The sequence below is a fragment of the Anabas testudineus genome, chromosome 19 (assembly GCF_900324465.2).
Source record: "Anabas testudineus chromosome 19, fAnaTes1.2, whole genome shotgun sequence".
Taxonomy (NCBI): Eukaryota; Metazoa; Chordata; class Actinopteri; order Anabantiformes; family Anabantidae; genus Anabas; species Anabas testudineus.
In genome coordinates this window covers 15,543,550-15,564,922 of record NC_046628.1, presented here as the reverse complement: position 1 = coordinate 15,564,922, position 21,373 = coordinate 15,543,550, and the positions used below count along the sequence as shown (strand labels likewise).

General features: G+C 40.9%; 1 protein-coding gene across 1 annotated transcript; it reads left to right on the top strand.

Annotated features, from left to right (window-relative positions):
- Positions 1-1,010: 1,010 nt before the first annotated feature.
- Positions 1,011-19,456, top strand: LOC113156374 (vesicle-fusing ATPase-like). The gene is made up of 22 exons (XM_026351480.1): positions 1,011-1,101; positions 2,913-2,998; positions 3,902-3,998; positions 4,615-4,654; positions 5,921-6,087; positions 6,292-6,399; positions 6,567-6,642; positions 7,220-7,375; positions 9,121-9,320; positions 10,393-10,558; positions 10,731-10,805; positions 11,262-11,449; positions 12,048-12,143; positions 12,578-12,734; positions 12,847-12,980; positions 13,124-13,190; positions 13,323-13,402; positions 14,820-14,954; positions 15,120-15,233; positions 17,689-17,744; positions 17,949-18,025; positions 18,760-19,456. Exons 1-22 carry the CDS (start codon positions 1,090-1,092, stop codon positions 18,780-18,782), a joined length of 2,310 nt encoding a protein of 769 aa, XP_026207265.1. The 5' UTR covers positions 1,011-1,089; the 3' UTR covers positions 18,783-19,456.
- The last annotated feature ends 1,917 nt before the right edge of the window (positions 19,457-21,373 follow it).

Below are 21,373 nucleotides of genomic sequence, written 5' to 3'. Positions count from 1 at the left end.
TAGTGCAGATGGTAATTTGATAAACTGTGTTTTACAGTATAAGGTGAAGAACACAATAAATGAGCCACAGTCACCCAAATGTTAGCACTTGAAGATACAGGATTCCCCTCAAGTCCCTCCTGTTGCTATATTTGTCATTAATTTCAAAAAGCCACCTCAAAGTCAAAGGGCATTAAATCAGTTTAACTGTTTGGGATTGTCTTTAAGTTTGGTTTGATTTTTGAACAGCTTCTGTTGTCAGACATGACTTGAACTGTGAAACACTTTCTGGATAAGATGAGTTTCATCAGCAGGACAAGCATCTGTGGCCCATCGCATGGACATGTTGTTCTGACGCCTCTGCCCCCGTGTGTCGGGGTAGATGCAAGTTTTCTTCACAAGTGCTACAAACTAAAGGATTTATTATGTTCTGGTTTATAATGAGAAGCACCATTATATCAGTGTAATGGTGGCTGTCAAAGGGGAACATTGTAGATTTAATGCCTTTTAGTATTTGTTTACCAAGGTGCAGCTTTCCACTGTGACCTTTTTAGCATCAGAATTAAAGAAGTGACTTTGCCTCTCCAATTCAAACTGTTTTACTGTTTTACTTCATAGTTTAAAAGTATAGTTTAGATTATTTTGGAATTCAAAGGCAAGAAAAGGCCTGATGTCTAAATACGTTTAAACAGAAGTGTCCAATTTAATACATAGTATAAGGCACTAATACAATTCAAAAATGCAAAAATTGATTCCCAACTATAATTTAAATTTGTCTTTAATTGAAATATCCTTTCCTGAAGAAAGGAAAAGACAAAGCATAACGTTAACTAAAACACATAAGTACAAGAGATGTCTCTAGATACTACCTGTTATTCAGACTTATTTATTATATTTATTTAAGATTTTATTTAATTATTCAGTGATTTGAACAAAACTAATTAATGGACCACTCTCATCTGTTTACACACGTCATACCTTCAACAACTCCTTGTGCGTCGTGTGCGCGATGACATCACAGCACGCCGGGAGATCCCGCCTCTTGCGTCGTGTCACTCGTTTCTGCATTTCTGTCCGCGGAGCACTTGAACCTGGCAAAAAATCACAAAGATGGCCGCTCGGGTGAGTTTATTTAAAGTATATATTAGTGTTTAAACACGTATATGTCAAGTACGGATATAGAAAGTACTGAATTTAACGTGTGGTTAAAGGAACAGAAGGTTTTATGTCACGTAAAGTGAGCCAGCGCAGCAGTAGTCTGTGTGGTAGAAGCGCTTGTCAGTCAAAACAACCCGGAAGAAGAATGGAGGATCTTATGATCGCAGCTGCTAGCATGTAGCATGTTGTTACGTCTGTAAATTAATACATATGTTAATAATAAAAGGTGGATATTTTGCCCACTGAGCTGTCACAGTTGCTAAATTGTTCCGTCAGTTGTGTCACTGACTTAGACAAAGGCTCCAAAGATAGCCTCCACTTTAAAAAGCCAGATGATGAAGTGAAGGAAGTGAAGCAGCAATAAATGGTTGAAAGGGAAGAAGAAGAATTTCAGCTGGTGTAACTGGACTGATGATAAATGCTCAGTGGCCATTTAAACAAAGTGTCTGCAGAACAGCACTCAAATGCACACAGCTCACAGATCTGTAGGTACACCTGCCTAAAAGTACAAGTAATTCAGTCTAGTACAAGTCAAACCTCTTCAAAATCCCTCTGCAATCAAAAATATTTGTTGAAGGGGACTTTGCTGTGTTTTCTGGTCAGAGTGATGCACTGTACTATATGTGCAGCAGTCTAATAACTCACTGAACGACGTGTGATATGCAGATTTAACTTCCTGCGCACATACTGAAGTATGAGACATCAATATTTATCATGAGCTGCCCTCGCCTAGATATTAGACAGCGGTCTTAAATGCATTAAAATGTTATGAGATCTGGTTTTTAGTTAGTTAGAATTAGTTTTACATGTCAGAATAAGTTAGAGGCTCTTGATAATACACCACAAATACTGTATCTGCATAGTGTGAGCACTTTTAATTTGTCTTCTTGTAACTCTTGAGCCAAATTGTGCCTTTACTTGATATTTCATCACCAGTCTTGCTTCACAACGCTCTGGAGATGTTTAATTTACTCGGCCTGTGGCTAATAATATACCGCTGTCAAATAATACTGCAACCGTCCCATGAAAATCTGCCGTTGTCTGTTGAGTTGCTCGGTGTGAGGAAATGTAGTATGTCACTGATGGAGTTTCTGAGAAGATTTCACTTTAGTTCAGAGGTGAAAGAGCTGCAGCTTCTCTCAAAATATGAATTGTTTAACTTCTTGTTAAAGAGCTTTCACTTCTTAATTAGTCATTTTAAGTGGATATCTTCCAAAGTTGAAGTCTTTTTAAATTCTCTATTTTTGTTAATGGACTTTCTCTGTACGTGTAGCTTAAGATAAGTTTTTTTTACTAAAAACATGAACTTTGGGAGATAACTAATCTCCTGAAGTGTCATATCAGCTTTATTTACTGTATGCTTGAATAGATTTTGGCACAAACCAGGAGCTGTGGACTTCCAACACCTCCTCAGAAAAGGCTTCAGGAACTTTAAAGCTCTGTATGATCAAGAACAAACATGTGTCTACTGCACCGATTTCTGAAAATATTCATGCAAAATTGTATTTCTAGTCTTCAGACATTGTGGGAGTTTTCACTCTGAAGAGATCTCCATGGTAATACGCATGTAATGATAAATAGTGGTTTGGTGGAAAGGTAATGACTATGTTCCTGGGGGAGTGAGAGCGAAGCTTTGAGAATGCTGACCCACACAGTCTTGTGAATGCTGGAAATGCTCCATAATTATGTTACGTTTGTTCCAGCTGCAGAAATAGCATCATGTACTGTACCGTCTAGTTTTACCCCTTGTATTTTTCTCTCTGTTCTCTTTTCAGACTATGCAAGCGGCGAGATGCCCGACAGATGAGCTGTCTTTGACCAACTGTGCCGTCATCAATGAGAAGGAACAACAGTTTGAAGAGTGAGTGGGATTTCCTCACTACAGTTTGATTCACACCAAATGCCTCAGTAGCTTTGTTATGTATTAGTCTGTGATCTTCACTACCATCAGCCTGTTTATTGGTTTGTTTTTTACTTCAGTGAACTTTCACATGGCAAATGCTCCTCTCTCTCTCCTCTTGGTGTCTTAGTTATTGCTGCACTAAACTTTTATTTGGTGTCTGAGCTTCAATCTGAGCTCTTTGTAGTAACCGTGGCAACTTTAACGAGGTATTTGTCCAGATCAGCGGGATATTTATTAAGTACAGTTGCAGTATTAGTACAGTGCTCTGTTATGTTGAATTCCTTTAATATGTTTATCATGATTTTAAAATTTTAACACACAAAACCTGTCTCACTGTTCAAATAATAATAATAATAATAATAATAAAAAAAGCCCTCTCTTTAAAATTCAAGATATTAAAAGCAAAAGAGGCTTTTTTTATGACATTTTATTTTTTTAGGACTAGTATTTAAAATATGCAAACTAGAACCATATTTACAATATTTTAGAGCCTAAACTTAATCTCAGTGTTCATCAGCAGACTGTTTGTACACTGATGAGCTGACCACATGTGGTTGAAAGCTCAGGAGATGCTGCTGAGCACTCAAGGTCAAAGTCCACGCCTGCTGAGAGAGATGGTGACAGAGGATACTGTTTACTGTCGCCTCACAGCTCGAAGGACCCAGGCAGACAGGCTGATGTATTGAGTTGCCAGAGTAAGTGAGTCAGGTCTTCTATCAGGTGTTCTGTCAGGTCTGTGGTAGACGGCTGGGATTGGCTCCATTTCCTCTGTGATTCTCAAGAGGAAAAGATAATGGATGAATGATTTTTTTATTGTTTTGTACCACAGTTCATCTTTTCCTCTGTCTGATTTCAATTCAGACACGTGACTGTACGAAATTTAGCCCACAAGTATGTGTTCACCCTGAAGAGGCATCCCAGTGTTAACCTTGGATCAATTGCCTTCAGTTTGCCGCAGGTACAGTAGGCTTCAGTGTTGTTCTCATGATTTGGATATGTTGATGCACCATACACAATCAAATATGGCCCCATCTACATTTCTAACTTTATTTACTTTACTAATACTTCTGCAAGCATTTTATTGTCTGTTCTGAACTTATATTCTTTAGGTCCAGGTGTTCTCCAACTAAAATCCTCTTGTGTGGTTGTCTGTGAGCTCTTTGCATGAAACTTTTTGATTGTCTCATTCTGTCTGTTACTGCTTTTTTCCTCCTTTGCCTTGCCTCTCTCTCCCTGCTCTTCCTTCGTGTATAAACCTGGCAGCCGCGCCGGCACACAGGTACTACTGTAACCTCCTCAAGACGGTCTTATTTCTCTAATAGAACCTCCACTGATTTGATTAATGTCAACTGAACATGGCACATACAGATATAAACTGTGTATTTCAGAGCAAAGTTAAGGTGTGAAATAAGACCCTGCTGCAGAGGAACGTTACACAGATGTCTCTGTGAGACGTGTAGTGATATTTAAAATATAGCTTTTGTTTGTTTTCAACCCATGGCCTGTATTCCACTGCAATAATGTGTCCTGATGCAAAGGACTTGATGAATCTAACTAATTTCTCTGTTCTGTAGAGAAAATGGGCAGGCCTATCGATTGGACAGGAAGTTGAAGGTAAGCTTCTCATTTATTTTTTTATTTATTTTTTTCTCCACAAATCTACCAAAAAGATCTAAATCGACATTGAATTGGTGCATGTTAACTTATTCGTATTAAAGCTGAATATTCAAACCTTTCTACCGCTGTAGGTTTTGTTTGTCTTTTACAGCCTTTTGTCATTTCTTCTATTCATTCGTCATTTGTTGATTTGCAGTGATTGACAGTCTCTCGGTCCTATCACTGGGTTCATTCTGTGTGACAGACACCCCACCACAGTAGAAATATAAGCACCTCTGACACCAGACCTCCAGAGTTTGAAGGATTCGTGCAGCTTACATGTGGCTGTCAAAATCACATAAGACTCTGCTGACATCTGATTACTAATTACACATGGGGTTTGGAGGGAGTGCTATTATTTAGATGTCATTGGGTGTAGAGGGAACATAATTTGCCCAGCAGCAGTAACGACAGCATGACAGAATGAGAGGGAGAGACTGCATGTACAGCGTGTCTGAGAGACTGGTTAGCATCAGGAGAAAGAGAGGACGTCTTTGATATAAAAAGCTCCCTCAGGGCAAAGTGATGTCCAGAGTGAAAGTGCTTTAAGAATGAAAAACATCACTGAAAATAAAATCCTTAGACTGAAGAAACAAATAAGCCTCATCCTCCTTGATATTCACATCTTCCAATGAAAAAAACATTTAATTGAATTTCCGTAATAGGCAGTGTCTGAGATATGATGAATGAAACAGTTAATGATCTGGCAGCAGTAGAAGCATCATCGCAATCTGGAATTAATCTACTTACAGGAGCTCTCATTTCCACAATGAGGCATTAGCATCTATTAATCTTCAAATCAGAAGCTGCATAGCGAGTTGCTGTTTTTATTTTTCACACTTAAGTAAAAAGGGATCATTGTGTTCGATTATAGGAGCTCACTAATGAGGCATTTATTGATTTGGTTACCAGTGTATAAATTAATTAATAAATAGTTATTAATTCATAGCTTAATGAAAAATGCCATAATATCTGAACCCGCACCATTTAAATATAAAAACCATGAAAACAAATATGTTTTTTATTTTCCCTTTTCCAGCAGCAGAGGGCAACAGATTGCTTAAACATTCACTGTAACAGTTTAAAGATGTCATTTCATTTTAACAGCAGTAAAGCAGGGACCTACAGGATAAGCACTCAGGAAAGCCTGGGCCTGAATGTTGAAAAAAAAAGGAGAGCAGTTGTCTAAACTCTAAAGCTAACCACAATGTTTCTTACCTACAGTGACAAATTACACGTTTGACAAGTCCAAGCAGTGTATAAGCAGCATGACAGTGGAGATCGACTTTCTGCAGAAGAAGAATGTAGACAGCAATACGTACGACTCCGACAAGATGGCCATGGAGTTCAATCAGCACTTCAACAATCAGGCCTTCAGTGCCGGCCAGCAGGTGATTCATTACTGGATTAATGACTTCAGGTTTATAGCCGTGCAGTGTTCTGATTCATACTTGCATCTTAAAATCCTGCCCAAACATTTTGCGCTTGTTGAAGTCTTCTGCTTTCATTTTGAGTTCATGCTTGTTGATTCATGATCCATTTTAATAGAGAATTAATTAAAATCCTTCTTATTTTAATCTCACTTTTGTTCCTAGCTGGTGTTTAGTTTCTGTGATAAGCTGTTTGGCTTGTTCATAAAAGACATTGAGGCCATGGACCCCAGCATCTTAAAAGGAGGACAGTCATCTGGCAAGAAACCGAAGGTACCATAGAGTAATACTTACTGCGCCATCATGTTCACATCTCTCTTTGTCACCATCAGAGCTTGAATCTATTATTGTAATGAGCATAGTATATATAAAATTAGTCTGTGGCACCTCACTAGCTAAGTAGACTCAAACTGGTCGTTTTCATGTTTGTCTTTCCTCAGATTGAGATCGGTTTGTTGTTGGCAAACAGTCAGGTGATTTTTGAGAAGTCAGAGACCTCATCCATGATCCTGGTTGGTGAGTGTTCTGCAAAAGAAGAGCACTTTATCTGACTTTATATCAGATCTGATCTGTAGTGATACAAAAAGGATTTTACTCTGCATTACATCTGGACTCTACAATACTCGATAAAACCACAAGGGGGCACACTTTACACATTTAGCCTGACTTTCTTTCCCCTTTAACTTTGTGAATCCTTCTTATCTCACTTCATCCTGTCTTACCTCAGGTTAGGGATTCTCTGTGTCTGTCACGTAGCATCCAATGCTTTTCTCACCTCATCATGTAAAGCCATTTTGTTACCGTGTTAGAAATTTTCATCAAAACTTGCAAAAATGGAACAAAAACAAGCTTCTAGCACTTGATAAGTGTTGAAAAGCAGCAAAAGAGCAGCTACATGCTACAGATTGTGTTTGAATAGTGCAGGTTATGGCATCTTTAAAGTTATCCTAAAGTTAGGAGGGCTAATAATTAAAAGAAACGCAAACATTAAGGAAATAAACACCACTGTATGCATAAAAGCAGATGAGAAATGCTCTTTGGAAACAGGTTTTCTGTTTCTCTCATCTATTAAGTTTGTGTTTCACCTTTCCAGGAAAAGCCAAGACCCGTGAGTCCCGTCAGTCCATCATCAGCCCTGACTGGAACTTTGAGAAGATGGGTATTGGAGGCCTTGACAAGGAGTTTTCTGACATCTTCCGTAGAGCCTTCGCCTCCCGAGTCTTCCCTCCAGACATAGTGGAACAGATGGGTGAGTTCTCCTTGTCTACCTCACCATCACTTATTTATGTGTTTGTGCCTGCTCTTTCACTTTTTCCACTATCTGGTTATTCATGACTTCACTATAAAGTCTCTCTTTATTATGTGGGTTCTAAAAATGTTTACTTCAAGTACACACAAAGACAAATCCTAGTCTCTAGGTTGAGCACAGAGGACAAACACTTCCTCTGTGCACATTTCTAGTGTGCTGCTCATTTAGGTTTAGGGATGCATCGCACACTACATTTGTCCTGTGTAGTCACTGTTGTCTCATTGTTGCACAGGTTAATAATACCTGCCTAGTTTAATTACAGTTGCCAGGTAGTGTACAGCTTGTGATCCCTAAATCAACATTCAAACTAGAATAGGGTCTTTGAGAAATGTTTTGTTGCATAAATCAGCAAAATTCACCATCAACAATTAACTGGTCAACTGTGGCACCTTGATCACGACTTAAAGCTCTGGTATCCCCCTGTACACACTCATTATTAGGTCTTTGACAGCTGTCAGATGACAGTGATGATCCACTTTTCATTCTAATGAAAGCCGGGTAGTCTTCTTTGTGACTCACACACATGCACACACTCACGTTGGTCCTAATCCTTGCTCCCAGACCTAGAAGTCTTGTGAAAACCTGTTGTAAGGAAATGTGAGCTTGGCAAAAACACACATAACTTAAATGTGGTACAAAGTGCTCAGGGCCTGTGGCAGTGTCCAGCAGCATGTGAGCTGACCTTTAGCCTGCTGGTTGTGCGCAGGAGTTGGCCTTTGGCTGTGGCCAGCTGGCGGCTGTAATGAGATGGCATGCCCTGATAGAGCATCCAGCTAAAGGTAAAGCTGTAATTGGCAGGCGTGGGGAGCAGGGAGTCCAGGTGCTGACAGAGAGGTGGTGTGCATGTGTACGTTGCACATTTTGCATGTGCGTTGCAGCAAGAGTTTAAAAGTTTTACCTCGTCTTCCCTTTGCTCCCAGAGAGGTGAAGCAGACAAACAAACGCTTCAGTGCTTTCTCCTCCAAACCCCGACACAACCACACCACGTTTCCCCGCTTGGCTGGAGAAGCTGTTCTCTCTTTTCTGCCCCCTCCACCTGTCATCATGGCTGCTTTTCCTTCAGCAGGCCCAAATGGCAGCTCAGATCGTTATCTGGGGCCTTTCAATTAGTCTGGGCTAAATGTCATTAAGCAGGTGCAAAAGTCAATTAAAAGAGCCACAATGTGACCGAGAGTTAGTGGAGGACTTGAAGTATTGATGTTTATAGAGACAGAAATAAAATGAGTAAATCAGAAGTGCTCAGATGAGCCTGGTGTCATCCAGTCAGTGGATTTCTGGTTTCTTTGCTTCCAGTTGACACATGTTTTCACTTGCAGTTTATGCATTGACTAAAGTCTGGCCCCTGAAATTCCTGTTTATTGTCACCACCACAACATTTCAAGCACATGACTCTTCATCAGACAGATAACATGACACAGGTGCACATATTTAAGATGTGAGTTCATGGTTAACGTAAGCGAGTGAAAATGTTATTATGAAAGCAAACTTTATCAACACAGAGTCAAAAACTGTTTAAATAATTTCAGGAAAGTCTTTTAACTCTCCTTCAAAGTAGCAAATAACCTTCTTTGATATAGTTTTTGGAAGTTTGATTTGAGTTTTACAACGAGCAGAATTGTTTTCTGTGTTTAACATCAGCTCCTCTCTGCTGGTTGTGTGTGTGTGTGTGTGTGTTGTGTCTCCAGGCTGTAAGCATGTAAAGGGAATCCTGCTGTACGGACCCCCAGGCTGTGGCAAAACCCTGATGGCACGACAGATTGGTAAGATGCTCAAGGCACGGGAGCCAAAGATCGTCAACGGTCCCGAGATTCTCAACAAGTACGTCGGAGAGTCTGAGGCCAACATCAGGAAGTTGTTTGCAGACGCAGAGGACGAACAGAAGCGGGTAAGGGAGGGATGCGTTTCAGTGTATATACACACATTCAGGGCCATGTGCTTTTAATTATGAGCCATAAAATCACTAGTTTTTTTAACTATTATAAACGACATATTGTTATAAACTGGTAGAATTAAAAACCAAGACAGAGATAAAAACAAAAACTCCTCGTGCCACACAAAATGAATCCAGATTAACTCTGAACATCAGAATAAAAGGCAGGTTTGTTTAAAGTCTATTTTCCAGTTATCCTTGTGAAACACTGATAAGGACTCTGATTATCTAAACAGACAAAAACTAATTTCTCCAGGAGTGGAGAGATCTGCCCTTCAGTCAGACATAGCTGTAATAACTTTGGTAAAGTTCTGGTGTGTTTCTGTGTGTGTGGCAGGGGGAGGAGGATGGTTGATGACGGTTGGTTTGGACAGTGAGACACTAGCATTGAGCCTCACTCTTCACCACCTAATGAGGGGCTGGGTTGTCTCTGACCTCCCATTAGACCTCCCCACACACACACCATCCAGTGTGTAATAAGCACAGCTCCACACCTGCTTTAAATGCTACGTCTCAGACTGACAGGTCTGTAGATGGAGGGATAACCCCCCACCCTGCTGCTCTGTCACTTTTTCCATCTGTCTCGATGTCGAGGGTCAACACTGATGTTCAAGTCAATATGAAAGAAGATCAGTGTTGTTGTCTTTGCAGAGAATGATAATTTGGTTGTATGTGTTAAATTGAACCAGTGCCACTGCTTTTAATAGTCATGTTAGCAGAGGGGGTGGTATCTTCCTCTACAAGGTCACCTTCCTACTTACAGTATTTACCTTGACGTTTCAAGTAAGTGTAGTAAATCTAATGGTACACAGCTGATTCTTAGATCTACTAAAGATGTCATGTAAGGCTGCTAAATGGAAAATGGAATAATTCATCACAGTTTCAGGTGTTGAGGTTTCCTTAACCCGAAGACTGTGAAATCGTACTGTGGCTCTAAAATCAGCTGCTGGTGCAGACAGATGGGGTAGAAAACACATTTACAGCCTTTCTTTCTTACTGTCATTCTCCTCCTCTCTCTGACTGACAGCTCGGTCCCAACAGCGGCCTTCACATCATCATATTTGATGAGATCGATGCCATCTGTAAGCAGCGTGGCAGCATGGCAGGCAGCACAGGCGTCCACGACACCGTAGTCAACCAGCTGCTGTCAAAGATAGATGGAGTGGAGCAACTCAACAATATCCTGGTTATAGGTGCAGACACACACACATAAACTCACCTTCTCCTGTTTATGCTAAGTAATAACATAACATAGGCTCACTAGTGTCATACCTGAACATCTGCCCTCTATCTCATCTCTCCCGTTCATACTTTTCCTCTGCTTTCCCTCCTTATTCGCTATCTGTCCATCTGTTCCTCCCCCAGGTATGACCAACAGGCCCGACCTGATAGACGAGGCTTTGTTGAGGCCAGGAAGGCTGGAGGTGAAGATGGAGATTGGTAAGAAGTGAAGGAACACACAGATAAGGTTTCACACGAGTGTTAAAAGTAGTTATTCATGTGTGGATCAAGCTGAAAGGAGCAGTAGCTGAAAATATTTATTAGATGTTGGAGTGAGTCAACATGTTACTGCAATGATTTATTTAAATGAACAACTTCTTTAGTTTGAGGGTTTTTTAGTTATTAGCTATTCTGCCAAAGGATAAAGAAAGTATAAGTTTAGACAGGCAAAGTAATTATATCACATTATCCTCTTCATCAGGCATTTCACTCAAAGACCGTAACAAATGCACAAACCACCACTAGTTCAGTGGATGTGTTCTATTCACACAGTTAACATGTGGATCTCTTTGTTTAAAATAGAGAAGTACAGGAGCAGGACACCTTACAACAAACCTTTGTGGTTAATGCTACATTTACATGCCTTAAAACTTTACTTTCCCTTTCTTCTGTCAGGGTTACCGGATGAAAAGGGTCGTATTCAGATCCTGAACATCCACACAGCGAGGATGCGAGACAACAAACTGCTGGCTATTGATGTAGACATCAAGGAGCTGGCTGTGGAGACTAAGAACTACAGTGGTGCAGAACTGGAAGGTCTAGTCAGGGCTGCACAGTCCACTGCTATGAACAGACATATAAAGGTCAGAGTCCAGAACATCTTTTATGTCGTTTTAATCATTTACACTAAATGTGTAAAATACTCTGACAGATGTGGTGTGTTGTTTTGTTGTGTGGCCTGTGGTGTAGGCCACACACTGGCTGAGCATGATATATTAGCGTCTAGTGCCAGTTTAACCAGCCACCCATGTGAAGAAGGATTGGGTACAGAGCCCAGGTGTGTGCACCCTCACTTACAGTAAGTGTTTTATCAGGTGCATAGGCTCAAATCTATATAACTCATTGGGACACGAAGATAAGGTGAAGTTCTCATCTGTTAAATGTTCTGCCCCCACACACACGCACAGAGCAGCCGATATTGGAGGGTGATGATAAATGACAGACAAGGGCCTTACACATGTCTGATGGCTGTGACGTTTCCCTTCACTCCTCTAAGCACTTATTCTTCTCGCCGTCTGACCTTTCTGCTCTGAGGGAGCACATTGTCTCCTGTCTCATTGTGCCATCTAAATGTGCAATACTTCATGTGATGGATTTTACCAGCAAGGGCATGGAGTTCATCCCGTAATGAAAATAACTCACTATTTGCCGTCTTGTTTTGTGTGTGTTTGTGTGTTACAGGCTAGTAACACAGTGGAGGTGAACACTGAGACTGCAGAGAGGCTGCAGGTCAGCAGAGTTGACTTCATGGCATCGCTGAACAATGACATCAAACCTGTAAGTTGCAGCAAAACTGTCTCTGTCTCTTCTGTTCATCTTCTGTTTCTGTGTCAAACAGGTTTTGTACCCACCTGTTCTAAGCAAGAGATCAACAACCATATACAGTCTGTCTGTGCATCTGCACGCGATCACAAGGGATTTAAAATAAATCAATCAAGGTGTCATTACGGTGTAGACCGTCCGCTTTAGATCAAAAGGTTAATGAAAGTATTTAATGAACCGTTTAGGAATCAAATGCATTCTATGAACACTCCAGCTCCACTGTAGTGTACAGATGCAAAATTAAAAAATGATCTGTGTTCAAATACTTGTGGACTTTTAATGTTTAAAAAAAAAAACACCTCCAGAAATCGTTTCTAAGAATTTTGAAGTAAGAGTCACAGAAATGCGTGTGTACGATATAACTCACTGTTTTTCTCTTTCCTATCCAGGCGTTTGGTACCAACCAGGAGGACTATGCCAGCTACATTATGAACGGTATCATCCGATGGGGCGACCCGGTGTCGGCGGTCTTACAGGACGGGGAGCTGCTGGTGAAGCAGACGAAGGACAGCGACCGCACCCCACTGGTCTCTGTGCTTCTGGAGGGTAGGACACACTCATACACAGTAACCTAATGCAACTCAAGGCCGTTTTAAACACTGACAAATAATTCACTTTATCACAAACACAATAACCTCTGATGGTTCTTAACCCTCAGGACCACCCAACAGTGGCAAGACAGCTCTGGCAGCTAAGATCTCAGAAGACTCTGAGTTCCCCTTTATTAAGATCTGCTCCCCGGACAAGATGATCGGATACTCTGAGATTGCCAAATGTCAAGCCATCAAAAAAGTAACACTCATCATCAAACAAGTCTGGACATTGAGAAACAAAATAAATTTAATAATGTGCAGGTCTAGAAACAGATTTCTTTCTTACCTGACAGAGGACTTGGACCGACTCATTGTCTTGTTGTATTTTTCCATCTTTGATAGATATTTGAAGATGCCTACAAGTCTCAGCTGAGCTGTGTGGTCGTGGACGACATTGAACGTTTATTGGGTGAGAGCACAGTTTTCTGTTAGTGTGTTGATGTTTGTACCTGAAACTAGAGCTTAAACAGAAATTAAGAATTGCTCTTTATTAAAATGGAAATTGTGAGAATTGCTAATAGAAAATGATCTGTTTGATCAGACTACGTCCCAATCGGACCTCGTTTCTCCAACCTGGTGTTACAAGCTTTGCTGGTTTTGCTGAAGAAACCTCCTCCAAAGGTAACGAACTCTTTCCACTCTTGCTCTTTGTGCGGTTGCTAGACCTCATGTGGCAGAAAGAGGGCGGCAGATCTTACAGATACCAGCGCACAGGCTCGTGAGGGATTGTTGGAGGTCTTCGGCTGCGACTGGCATGTGTTAGCGACTGCGTGTGAGTGTATGGTTATTAGCTAGTGTTGTGGTCCAGGCCTGTTGTGCTCACAGTGAATGGTGGTGGTGGAGACCCATTTCTCATAGTTTCTTTGGTTGTAGCTGTGTGTGTGTGTCTGTTGTTGATGGGTTTGTGAATGAGAGTATAGCTCGCTATATGGCTGCATGTGCATGAGAAGTGGTGCGGGGCCTGGTGCTGAATGCCTGGCCGCAGTGCTCCTCTGGGGTTGTAAAGTGTTGAGCCCAGCAGGGTGCCTGGGGCCGGGGGAGGCCAGGGGGACACGAAGGAGAATGGGCTCTGTGAGAGAGCCAGGACCTGGCAGCACCACCGCCTGTGTGGCACCTCATCTGCATGCAGCATCACAACCCCCCACGCCATGGGGGGGGCAGCCGGCAGCCATAATCCCCCTGTCTACTCACCACTCCTCTGCCTCTCCTCCTTGGTCTTCTTCCCCTGGTCCTTCTCCAGCTCATCGGCTTAGCGGAGCGACAATCCTTTTGCTTCTCCTCTTTCTGCTCTGCTCATGTTTGTCGTCTCTGCCGTTGTCCTCTGTTGTTTTCTGTTGTGTTGTTCTCTCCTCGTTCCTTCTCTTCCCTTCTTTTCCCTTAATCTGGTTCACTGTGAATTAAAGAAGTTCAGCGAATCCCCAGAACTCCCATTTACATCCACTACATATACCACATCCTCACTCTGGCAATGACTCTGGTTAATGGTAACACTTAAGCTCAAGACAGGAAACATTCAAATGAATAGCCCTCTGATGAAATTAATACACTAGGTTATGGAAAAAGGGGGGACACATGACTTTACGGGACTCTTCTCACCTGGCAAGTGATCATTTTAATTTCCTCTGTTATATTAGAATTGAAACAACATGGTTCAGTTCTGTTCACCTCTTGAGCTCAGAAGGGATTTTATTCTTGCCAGAGTTTGTTCTAAGTGGCCACATTATGGTTGTTCGATGGTGCCTGTAGAATCTCTTATTCATTAATTTATTTTTTATGTACAAATCTTTGACTATGGCCATTGTGCTCCACTGTTTTCCAGCTTGTTGTAGTGGAGTTAAGTGATTTCCAGCAGCCTTGTTCTGTTGTACTGATTTTTATATTCATTTCTAGTTTGCTCAGTATTCCACAGACTGTACTGTTCATGTTGCTACTGGTGATAAGTGATGTTGTGTTAGTCAAATTAACTTATTTGTATAAATAGCCATGCTGAGAATCCAGTTTAGCCTTAATTCACAGCTCATATCTGCTCGTCTTCCAGGGTCGTAAGCTGCTGATCATTGGCACCACAAGTCGTAAAGACGTCCTTCAGGAAATGGAGATGCTAGATGCTTTCAGCACCACCATCCATATTCCCAACATCTCAAGGGGAGAGCAGCTGGTCGAGGCCCTAGAGGTAAAAGGACACACCTAAACACTTTTAAACCCCAAACTACTTAATAGACTTGATGTATGCTAATCAACTATTTCTGAATCTAAATGTATTTCCCAATTTTTAAATTTCAAATTGACCAATTTAAATCTCATGATCATCTCTTTTTTCCGTCTGCTCTCCACACAGCTGCTGGGCAGTTTCCAGGAGAAAGAGCGCGCCAGCATAGCTAAAGCTGTGAAGGGTAAAGGCCTGTGGATTGGCATCAAGAAGTTGCTCATGCTAATTGAAATGGCTGCGCAGGTGAGAAAGAGATATTTTGTCTGCTTGTGGTTTTTAGCTGTGCTAGCAGAAAAGCAATTTGGTACAAACATCCCCCTGAGGATGCACATACTTAAGATTATTGCCAAATAAGTGGAGAACAAATGACCTCTTCATTGTACTCATGGTTACTGTTGATGTTTGCAGTTGCGTTAAAAGTACTTGCTGTGTTTTTATGATGCTGGTACAGCTCCATGTACTGGTGTGATTTGATTATTATAGAGGGTCAAGTAGACGTGGGTGTAATAAACTAATAAGAGCAGCTTGCATGTTTAATTTAAAACACACATTTCAAATTGGTTCAGCCTCAGTGTTATTGTTTTTCTATTAGTGTGGTCTGAGCTTGAGCAGCCTGCCCCCCCTCCTCACATCTGGCCGGCATTCTCAGCAGTCAGCTGAATCCGTCTCTGTCAGAAAACTGTCATCTTTCAGCTGGAATGAAACACTGTGTGGCTTTGCCGATGATTTGTTGGGCTGAACGATCCAGTACATTTGTAGTTCACAAACGATTATCCAAAACGGTTGAGATCCAGTAAATTCATCGTTATGAAACCATGTTTTCTGCAGCTCTCCAAGTTACATTCATGTGTTCTGAATCAGTGGGAAGCTACTCATAAGAACAATCATGCAAACTTCATGGTTTTGTTGTACATAGAATTTAGATCAGTCAGAACAGGAGCCTACAGATGGGGCGTGTTAGACATGTACGTTAACCCCAATGAAAATCAACTCATGTTTGATTCTTGGCTTCCTTTCAACACACGAGTTGCATATACGTATGGTAGGTATGTCTACTTCACCTTCTGCCTTTAGAGGTTTTGTTGGTCACACAGCTATGTGCAGTGGCTCAGTCGAGCTGCAGTCCTGTCGCACATGATGTTGTCCGCTGGGAAAATCAGTTGGTGGAAGTTGCACTTTCTGAGATGCAGTATTATTCGTGCCTCTCTGGATTTGATGCCTTTATTGTTTACTTTCATTTAAAACCTTAGAAGCCTCCTGAGAAAGTGGTTCTAGTTCTCACTTCTACAGCAAAAAGTAAGTTTATACAACATACAGTAGAAAAAGAGAGTGGAATTCAGTTCTGTGGCAGTGTGGGAACAAAAGGCTCCAGAGGTGGCAACTTAAATGCCTCTGAAGGATTTAACCTTTATACTCCACAACGACCAGATGTCTTGTGTTTTCATCTCATTGCCTTGTTTTGGTTTTGGTTCAGACACAAATATTCAGTTGGTGTTGGTTTGTCCCTGGCGTGTTAAAATTATACTCCTCTTGCCTTAAGCTGCAGTCAGACCAAAATTCGCCGGGTTAAATTTACTCGTGTGGTGTGGCCAAAAGCACAGTGGACTGGAAATAGCACGAGTAAAGCTGTAAACATAAACTGAAGGAGCCAGCATGGCGAGGAGACTAACAACAACAGTACACAAATCTGTAAATTATCCTTTTTTTTTTAATCGAGCACTTTAATATCATGAACAGCTGTCAGTGTTCTCACACACCGCCGCCAAGCAGCATCCCATTTCCCTCCTGCTTGTATTAAAAAGCAAACAGCAGGATCAATTTGTGACCTGAAACAAATGGGGTTTGTTCCGGTTCACTCAGATTGTGTCACACTGCAAATGTGAGCTTGACATTTGCAACAAGCTTCATTTTTATCATAGAAACTGTGTGAAAACCATGAATATCTGCAGCTTCTTCAGCACTCTGCAGCTCCAGTGGCTTCCAAATAATAGATTTCTAATTACCTGGTAAAACAGGTACCAGACATGCAGCAGAAATTGACCTAAATCTGACTTCAGGCTGCCGTTAATTTGTCCTTCTGGCTGTGCGTCTGTGGTATGTCGATGATATGTACAGCCTGTTTGTTGAGGCTGGATGCTGTGTAATTGCTGTGGTATGCACAAATGCAGCCATGTTCTGCACCCTGCAGCCCCCCCAACACACACACACACACACACACACACACACACACACACACACACACACACACACACACACACACACACACACACACACACACACACACATACACAGCCCATCTTGAGCCTGAAGAAGTATGAACCTGTGTTTGCCGAGACATGCTGCAAACACCTACACGCATACACATACATACTGTAGTTAGGCTTCAGTCCTCTCTTTATCTTTTTTCCTCTCATTCCAAAGTTTCTGACGGCTCTCATGTCTTAACTATGGTAGCTACAGGCAATTCCAGACATACTGTAAGTTATTGCATAGGGTGCCATTAATTTTACTTCCTCTCCCCTCCCTTTCTCTCCAGTGCTGTTTGTACGAACTGCAGCATGAACTCCAGGACCTGCAACGATTTCAAACTGTTCTGATGTTTCGTCACATTGCTCCTGGATTTCTAATGAAATCAGTGCTCGTTAAATCCGTAATGAATTCTGTGCATGTATGCAATAAGCTGTAATGTGTCTTTTAGATGGATCCTGACTACAGAGTAAGCAAGTTCCTGACTCTATTGAAGGATGAAGGAGCGTAAGTATTCCTTTCCTGTTTCTCACCATTAGTCCTTTGAGCCAGTCGGGATCGTCAGTGACACTGAACACACTCGCACCGTGCACACATCTGTCACTTGTGTAGCAAAAGGAGAAACCTAGTCTGAAGCACTGAATGTTTACATTTTGATTACTTTATCAAGTGTGATTAATAATAGACATTTTGTCTTTTTTTTTCCTGCAGACTGGGTTCTAATAAATTCGTGAAGAACCCTCTAGACCAACTGGAGCCGCATAGTCTAAAAGAGGCATCCTTCATTGGTAAGGCCTGCATCAGGCAGCGTGAGGGGGAATCTGTAAACTGCCAGTTAAGCTTAGTAATTTCTAAACTCAAATATACGTAAAATAAAGAGTAAATAAAACAAATATGAAGCCACGATGACGCAGTTAGCTTAGGACACAAACAGCTTTTTGTACAGATCCAACAAACATGTTAATTTGTGACCTTCAGCCTTTCTGTTGTCTGATTCTGTGACATGTGCTCAGTCAGACTGGTAGTTTCTCCCTGTTTACAGACTTTTTCTCTCTCTCTTAACTACATTAGGAACTGCACAGACACAAAAGTGCTGTGATTTTTATCTAACTCTTGACAGAAAAGCAAATGAAAGCACTTCTTAAAAACACATAATGTTTGGTAATCTGTAGTAAATGTGTTTCATTATCATCAACATCATTAGTACGAGTACAAATGGTTCAACTGTAAATTTAATATTCCTCAGTTTGTACACTGAGTGTCTAAATATATGTAATTAGTAATATGTACTGTTCATGAGAATTATTCTTTTTAAAGTTATCTGAGTGATGAAAAACAAAACTTGAGCAACTTTTCAACTTGCCGTGAGAGCTTTGCTTCTCATCACAGCCTCAGAGACTTATGGTATAGTTAGCGCACAGCGTGCCTAAAAATAGGTCGACTAGACAGGTGCTCTCTTGTGGCAGCGTGTCTCCTTCGCCTGCCTGTCTCATCTCACTTTTATTTGTCTCTCTTCACTCAGTTACTGACAAATGGAACCTCTGACAGAGCGAGGCAGCAGAAGGAAGCCGGCGAGAGAGTTTCCACCTCTCTTAGCATCCTTCCTTCCCATCTCTGAAGCTCAGTTCACTACCCTCTTCACTGCAGCTCTCTGCAGCAGAACCAACCAGGCAACCTCCTCCTCTTCAGCTCTATGTGAACATGTAAAGTAAGAGAAATGAGCAGAGATTGTGGCATCTGTGTATATTGCATTTCTGAAGGCCTAGTGCTGTAATCTCTGTGTGATGCTCTCAGCACTCCACTGGATTTTTTACATATATATAAAGAGTCAAGGCAAAAAAATAAAGGAGTGAATACACAAACACTAATTAAAATAATGTTTGGTCATAGAGAGCTTATTTGTATGCACATATGTAATCTGATCATTCCAGGTCAAGACGGCTCACACTTAAACATCTGATATTGTACTTATGATCATCTGTACTTGCTTGTGTTGGACCTTTTTATTTTTATGAATAAATTAATTCTATAACCAACTAGAAGTTCTGTAGCATCTGGAATTAATGAAGAAATTAATGATAACCAAAGGCATTAAATGGAGGTTTCTGCATGCTGTTTGAAAGATGCATTGACAGTTTGGGGTGTATAATACTCACAGATTAATATGGAATATTATGGATTATGAGGTCTGGCAGCAGTGCAGACATATTCTCTTCTTGAACTTGACTTCTTGAACTAATAAATCAGAGAATTCAAATCATTTCTGGTTTATTGGTACGTTTTGCAGCTTCTTCTTATTATTTACTAATGTCTGAAGCACTTTGCAGACTGTGGATTAACTGGAGTATCATGCTAGTGCTAGCTTCACACTATCTTGTACTTTTAGTCCTTGTAATACTAGAAAAAAAAAAAACTACAGTCAGTTGTTTTCATTATCACATGTTCTCAATATCATGACATGTTGAAATCCTACAAAGTGTCTTATAATTATGCATATGCAGCATAATAATTTCATAATTATGAGAAATGTGACATCTCATTATGAGATGATCCTGCTCAGACATTTGAGGTTAACCTCCAAAGCATCTATGTTGAGCAATGATTGTACAACTCAGCAACAGAAAACCCTGTCAGTCATTTACTAAGTAGCTACTGCAGCATGTCTCTGCAGTTCCTCACACACAGAACAGCTGTTTCAACTACCAGTCGCTAGTTCATTTATATAAGTCAAATAAACCAAAACTAGTAGATTATTAGCTGTGACTGCTGCGTGTGTGCACCTCCGTGTGTTTAACGTCTTAATTTTATAGCAGAGTTGCCATTATTCTATATATTTATTAGTTTATGCAGCAGTTTATGTGTAAAATAGAGTCAAAATATATATGTGTGCATGTGGCTAAGAAGGAAAAAGCAGCAGACAGTTTTGTTCTTCAAATATATAATCTTAGTTCAGTCATACAGATATATACATTGTATAATAAATAATATTTATAAAAACATAACATTTACGATTATAAAATAAAAAGGGAATTATTCACTTTAAAACATTTGTACAAAACTTTGGATATAGCGGGAGGAGTAGAGGGTTGGGGGTCGGAGGGGAACTGAACACAGAAACATAGGCCCACGTAGGCAGGGCTGTGTGGATGACGCAAATGCTAAGCTATGTCACAAAGAGAGGACAGCCTATACACTACTGAGTAACATGTCTTTTTGTTGTAGAATATAATTAACAGGAAGCAGGTGGGACTGTCAGAACATGTTGTATGGAAACCCCTCGCAGTTTGTTCCATCATTCTGAAGAGCCAGCCTGACATTAGTCCATCCATCCATCTATTCTTCCAGCCGCACACACAGCTTTCATACGTAAAATCACCCAGCTCCTGATGATGTTTCCCCACTTGTCTTGTTTTCTGGCCTCCCAAAAATCACAGCTACTCTCCTCAGTTAACATAAAACCATTTCATCGTGTTCGACTTGCACTGGGCTGACGCCCGTGCCTCTCCTCAGCAGATCGTATTATATTGTTCTTCTATTATCTTCAAAACCAAAAGAGTGAAGCAGAAATGTTCTGCGGTGTGCTGACAAGAATACAAGCTCACAAATCAGGCTCCTTGAAAACCTCAACTATCCATCCGAGGGGAAATATAAACCGAAGGATGTGAATGCCAATCAGAAGGGACTCTGCACTCAGGTCTCCACATGTCGTCACATGTCCCCCTTTTTGTTTGTTTGTTTTTTTACAGTAATAAAAGAAAGAGTTGCTTCAGACAAGTATCTCTACGATGGACCTGATGAATCCAGATAGTCTCTTAGCTCATAAAACCAGAATGAATATTAAACATGCTAAAGCTTGGCTGGAACTTGAAGTCTGATACATAAATTCATAAATGATCTTATACCCACTCAGTACAATAAACACTATCTTTTACTGGTTGCACTCCTTAAGTGTGAATGATACATAACTGTGTTGCATCACACTTGTGAGCAGTTTACAGGGGCCTGAATACAGGAACAAACTTGTCATTCATAACAACAGCTAGCTTGCAACAAAGGAGAATTTCCTCAGATAAACGATGCTCCTTGTTTTTTTACCACCTGGACTTCTGTGTATCTGAATAGTGCATACATATACA

What these genes read in the sequence shown, in the direction of transcription:
- LOC113156374 (XM_026351480.1), top strand. An exon ending in CTATGAACAGACATATAAAG is followed by an intron (nt 11,450 to 12,047) that starts GTCAGAGTCCAG and finishes TGTGTGTTACAG; the next exon opens with GCTAGTAACACAGTGGAGGT. An exon ending in CTATTGAAGGATGAAGGAGC is followed by an intron (nt 17,745 to 17,948) that starts GTAAGTATTCCT and finishes TTTTTCCTGCAG; the next exon opens with ACTGGGTTCTAATAAATTCG.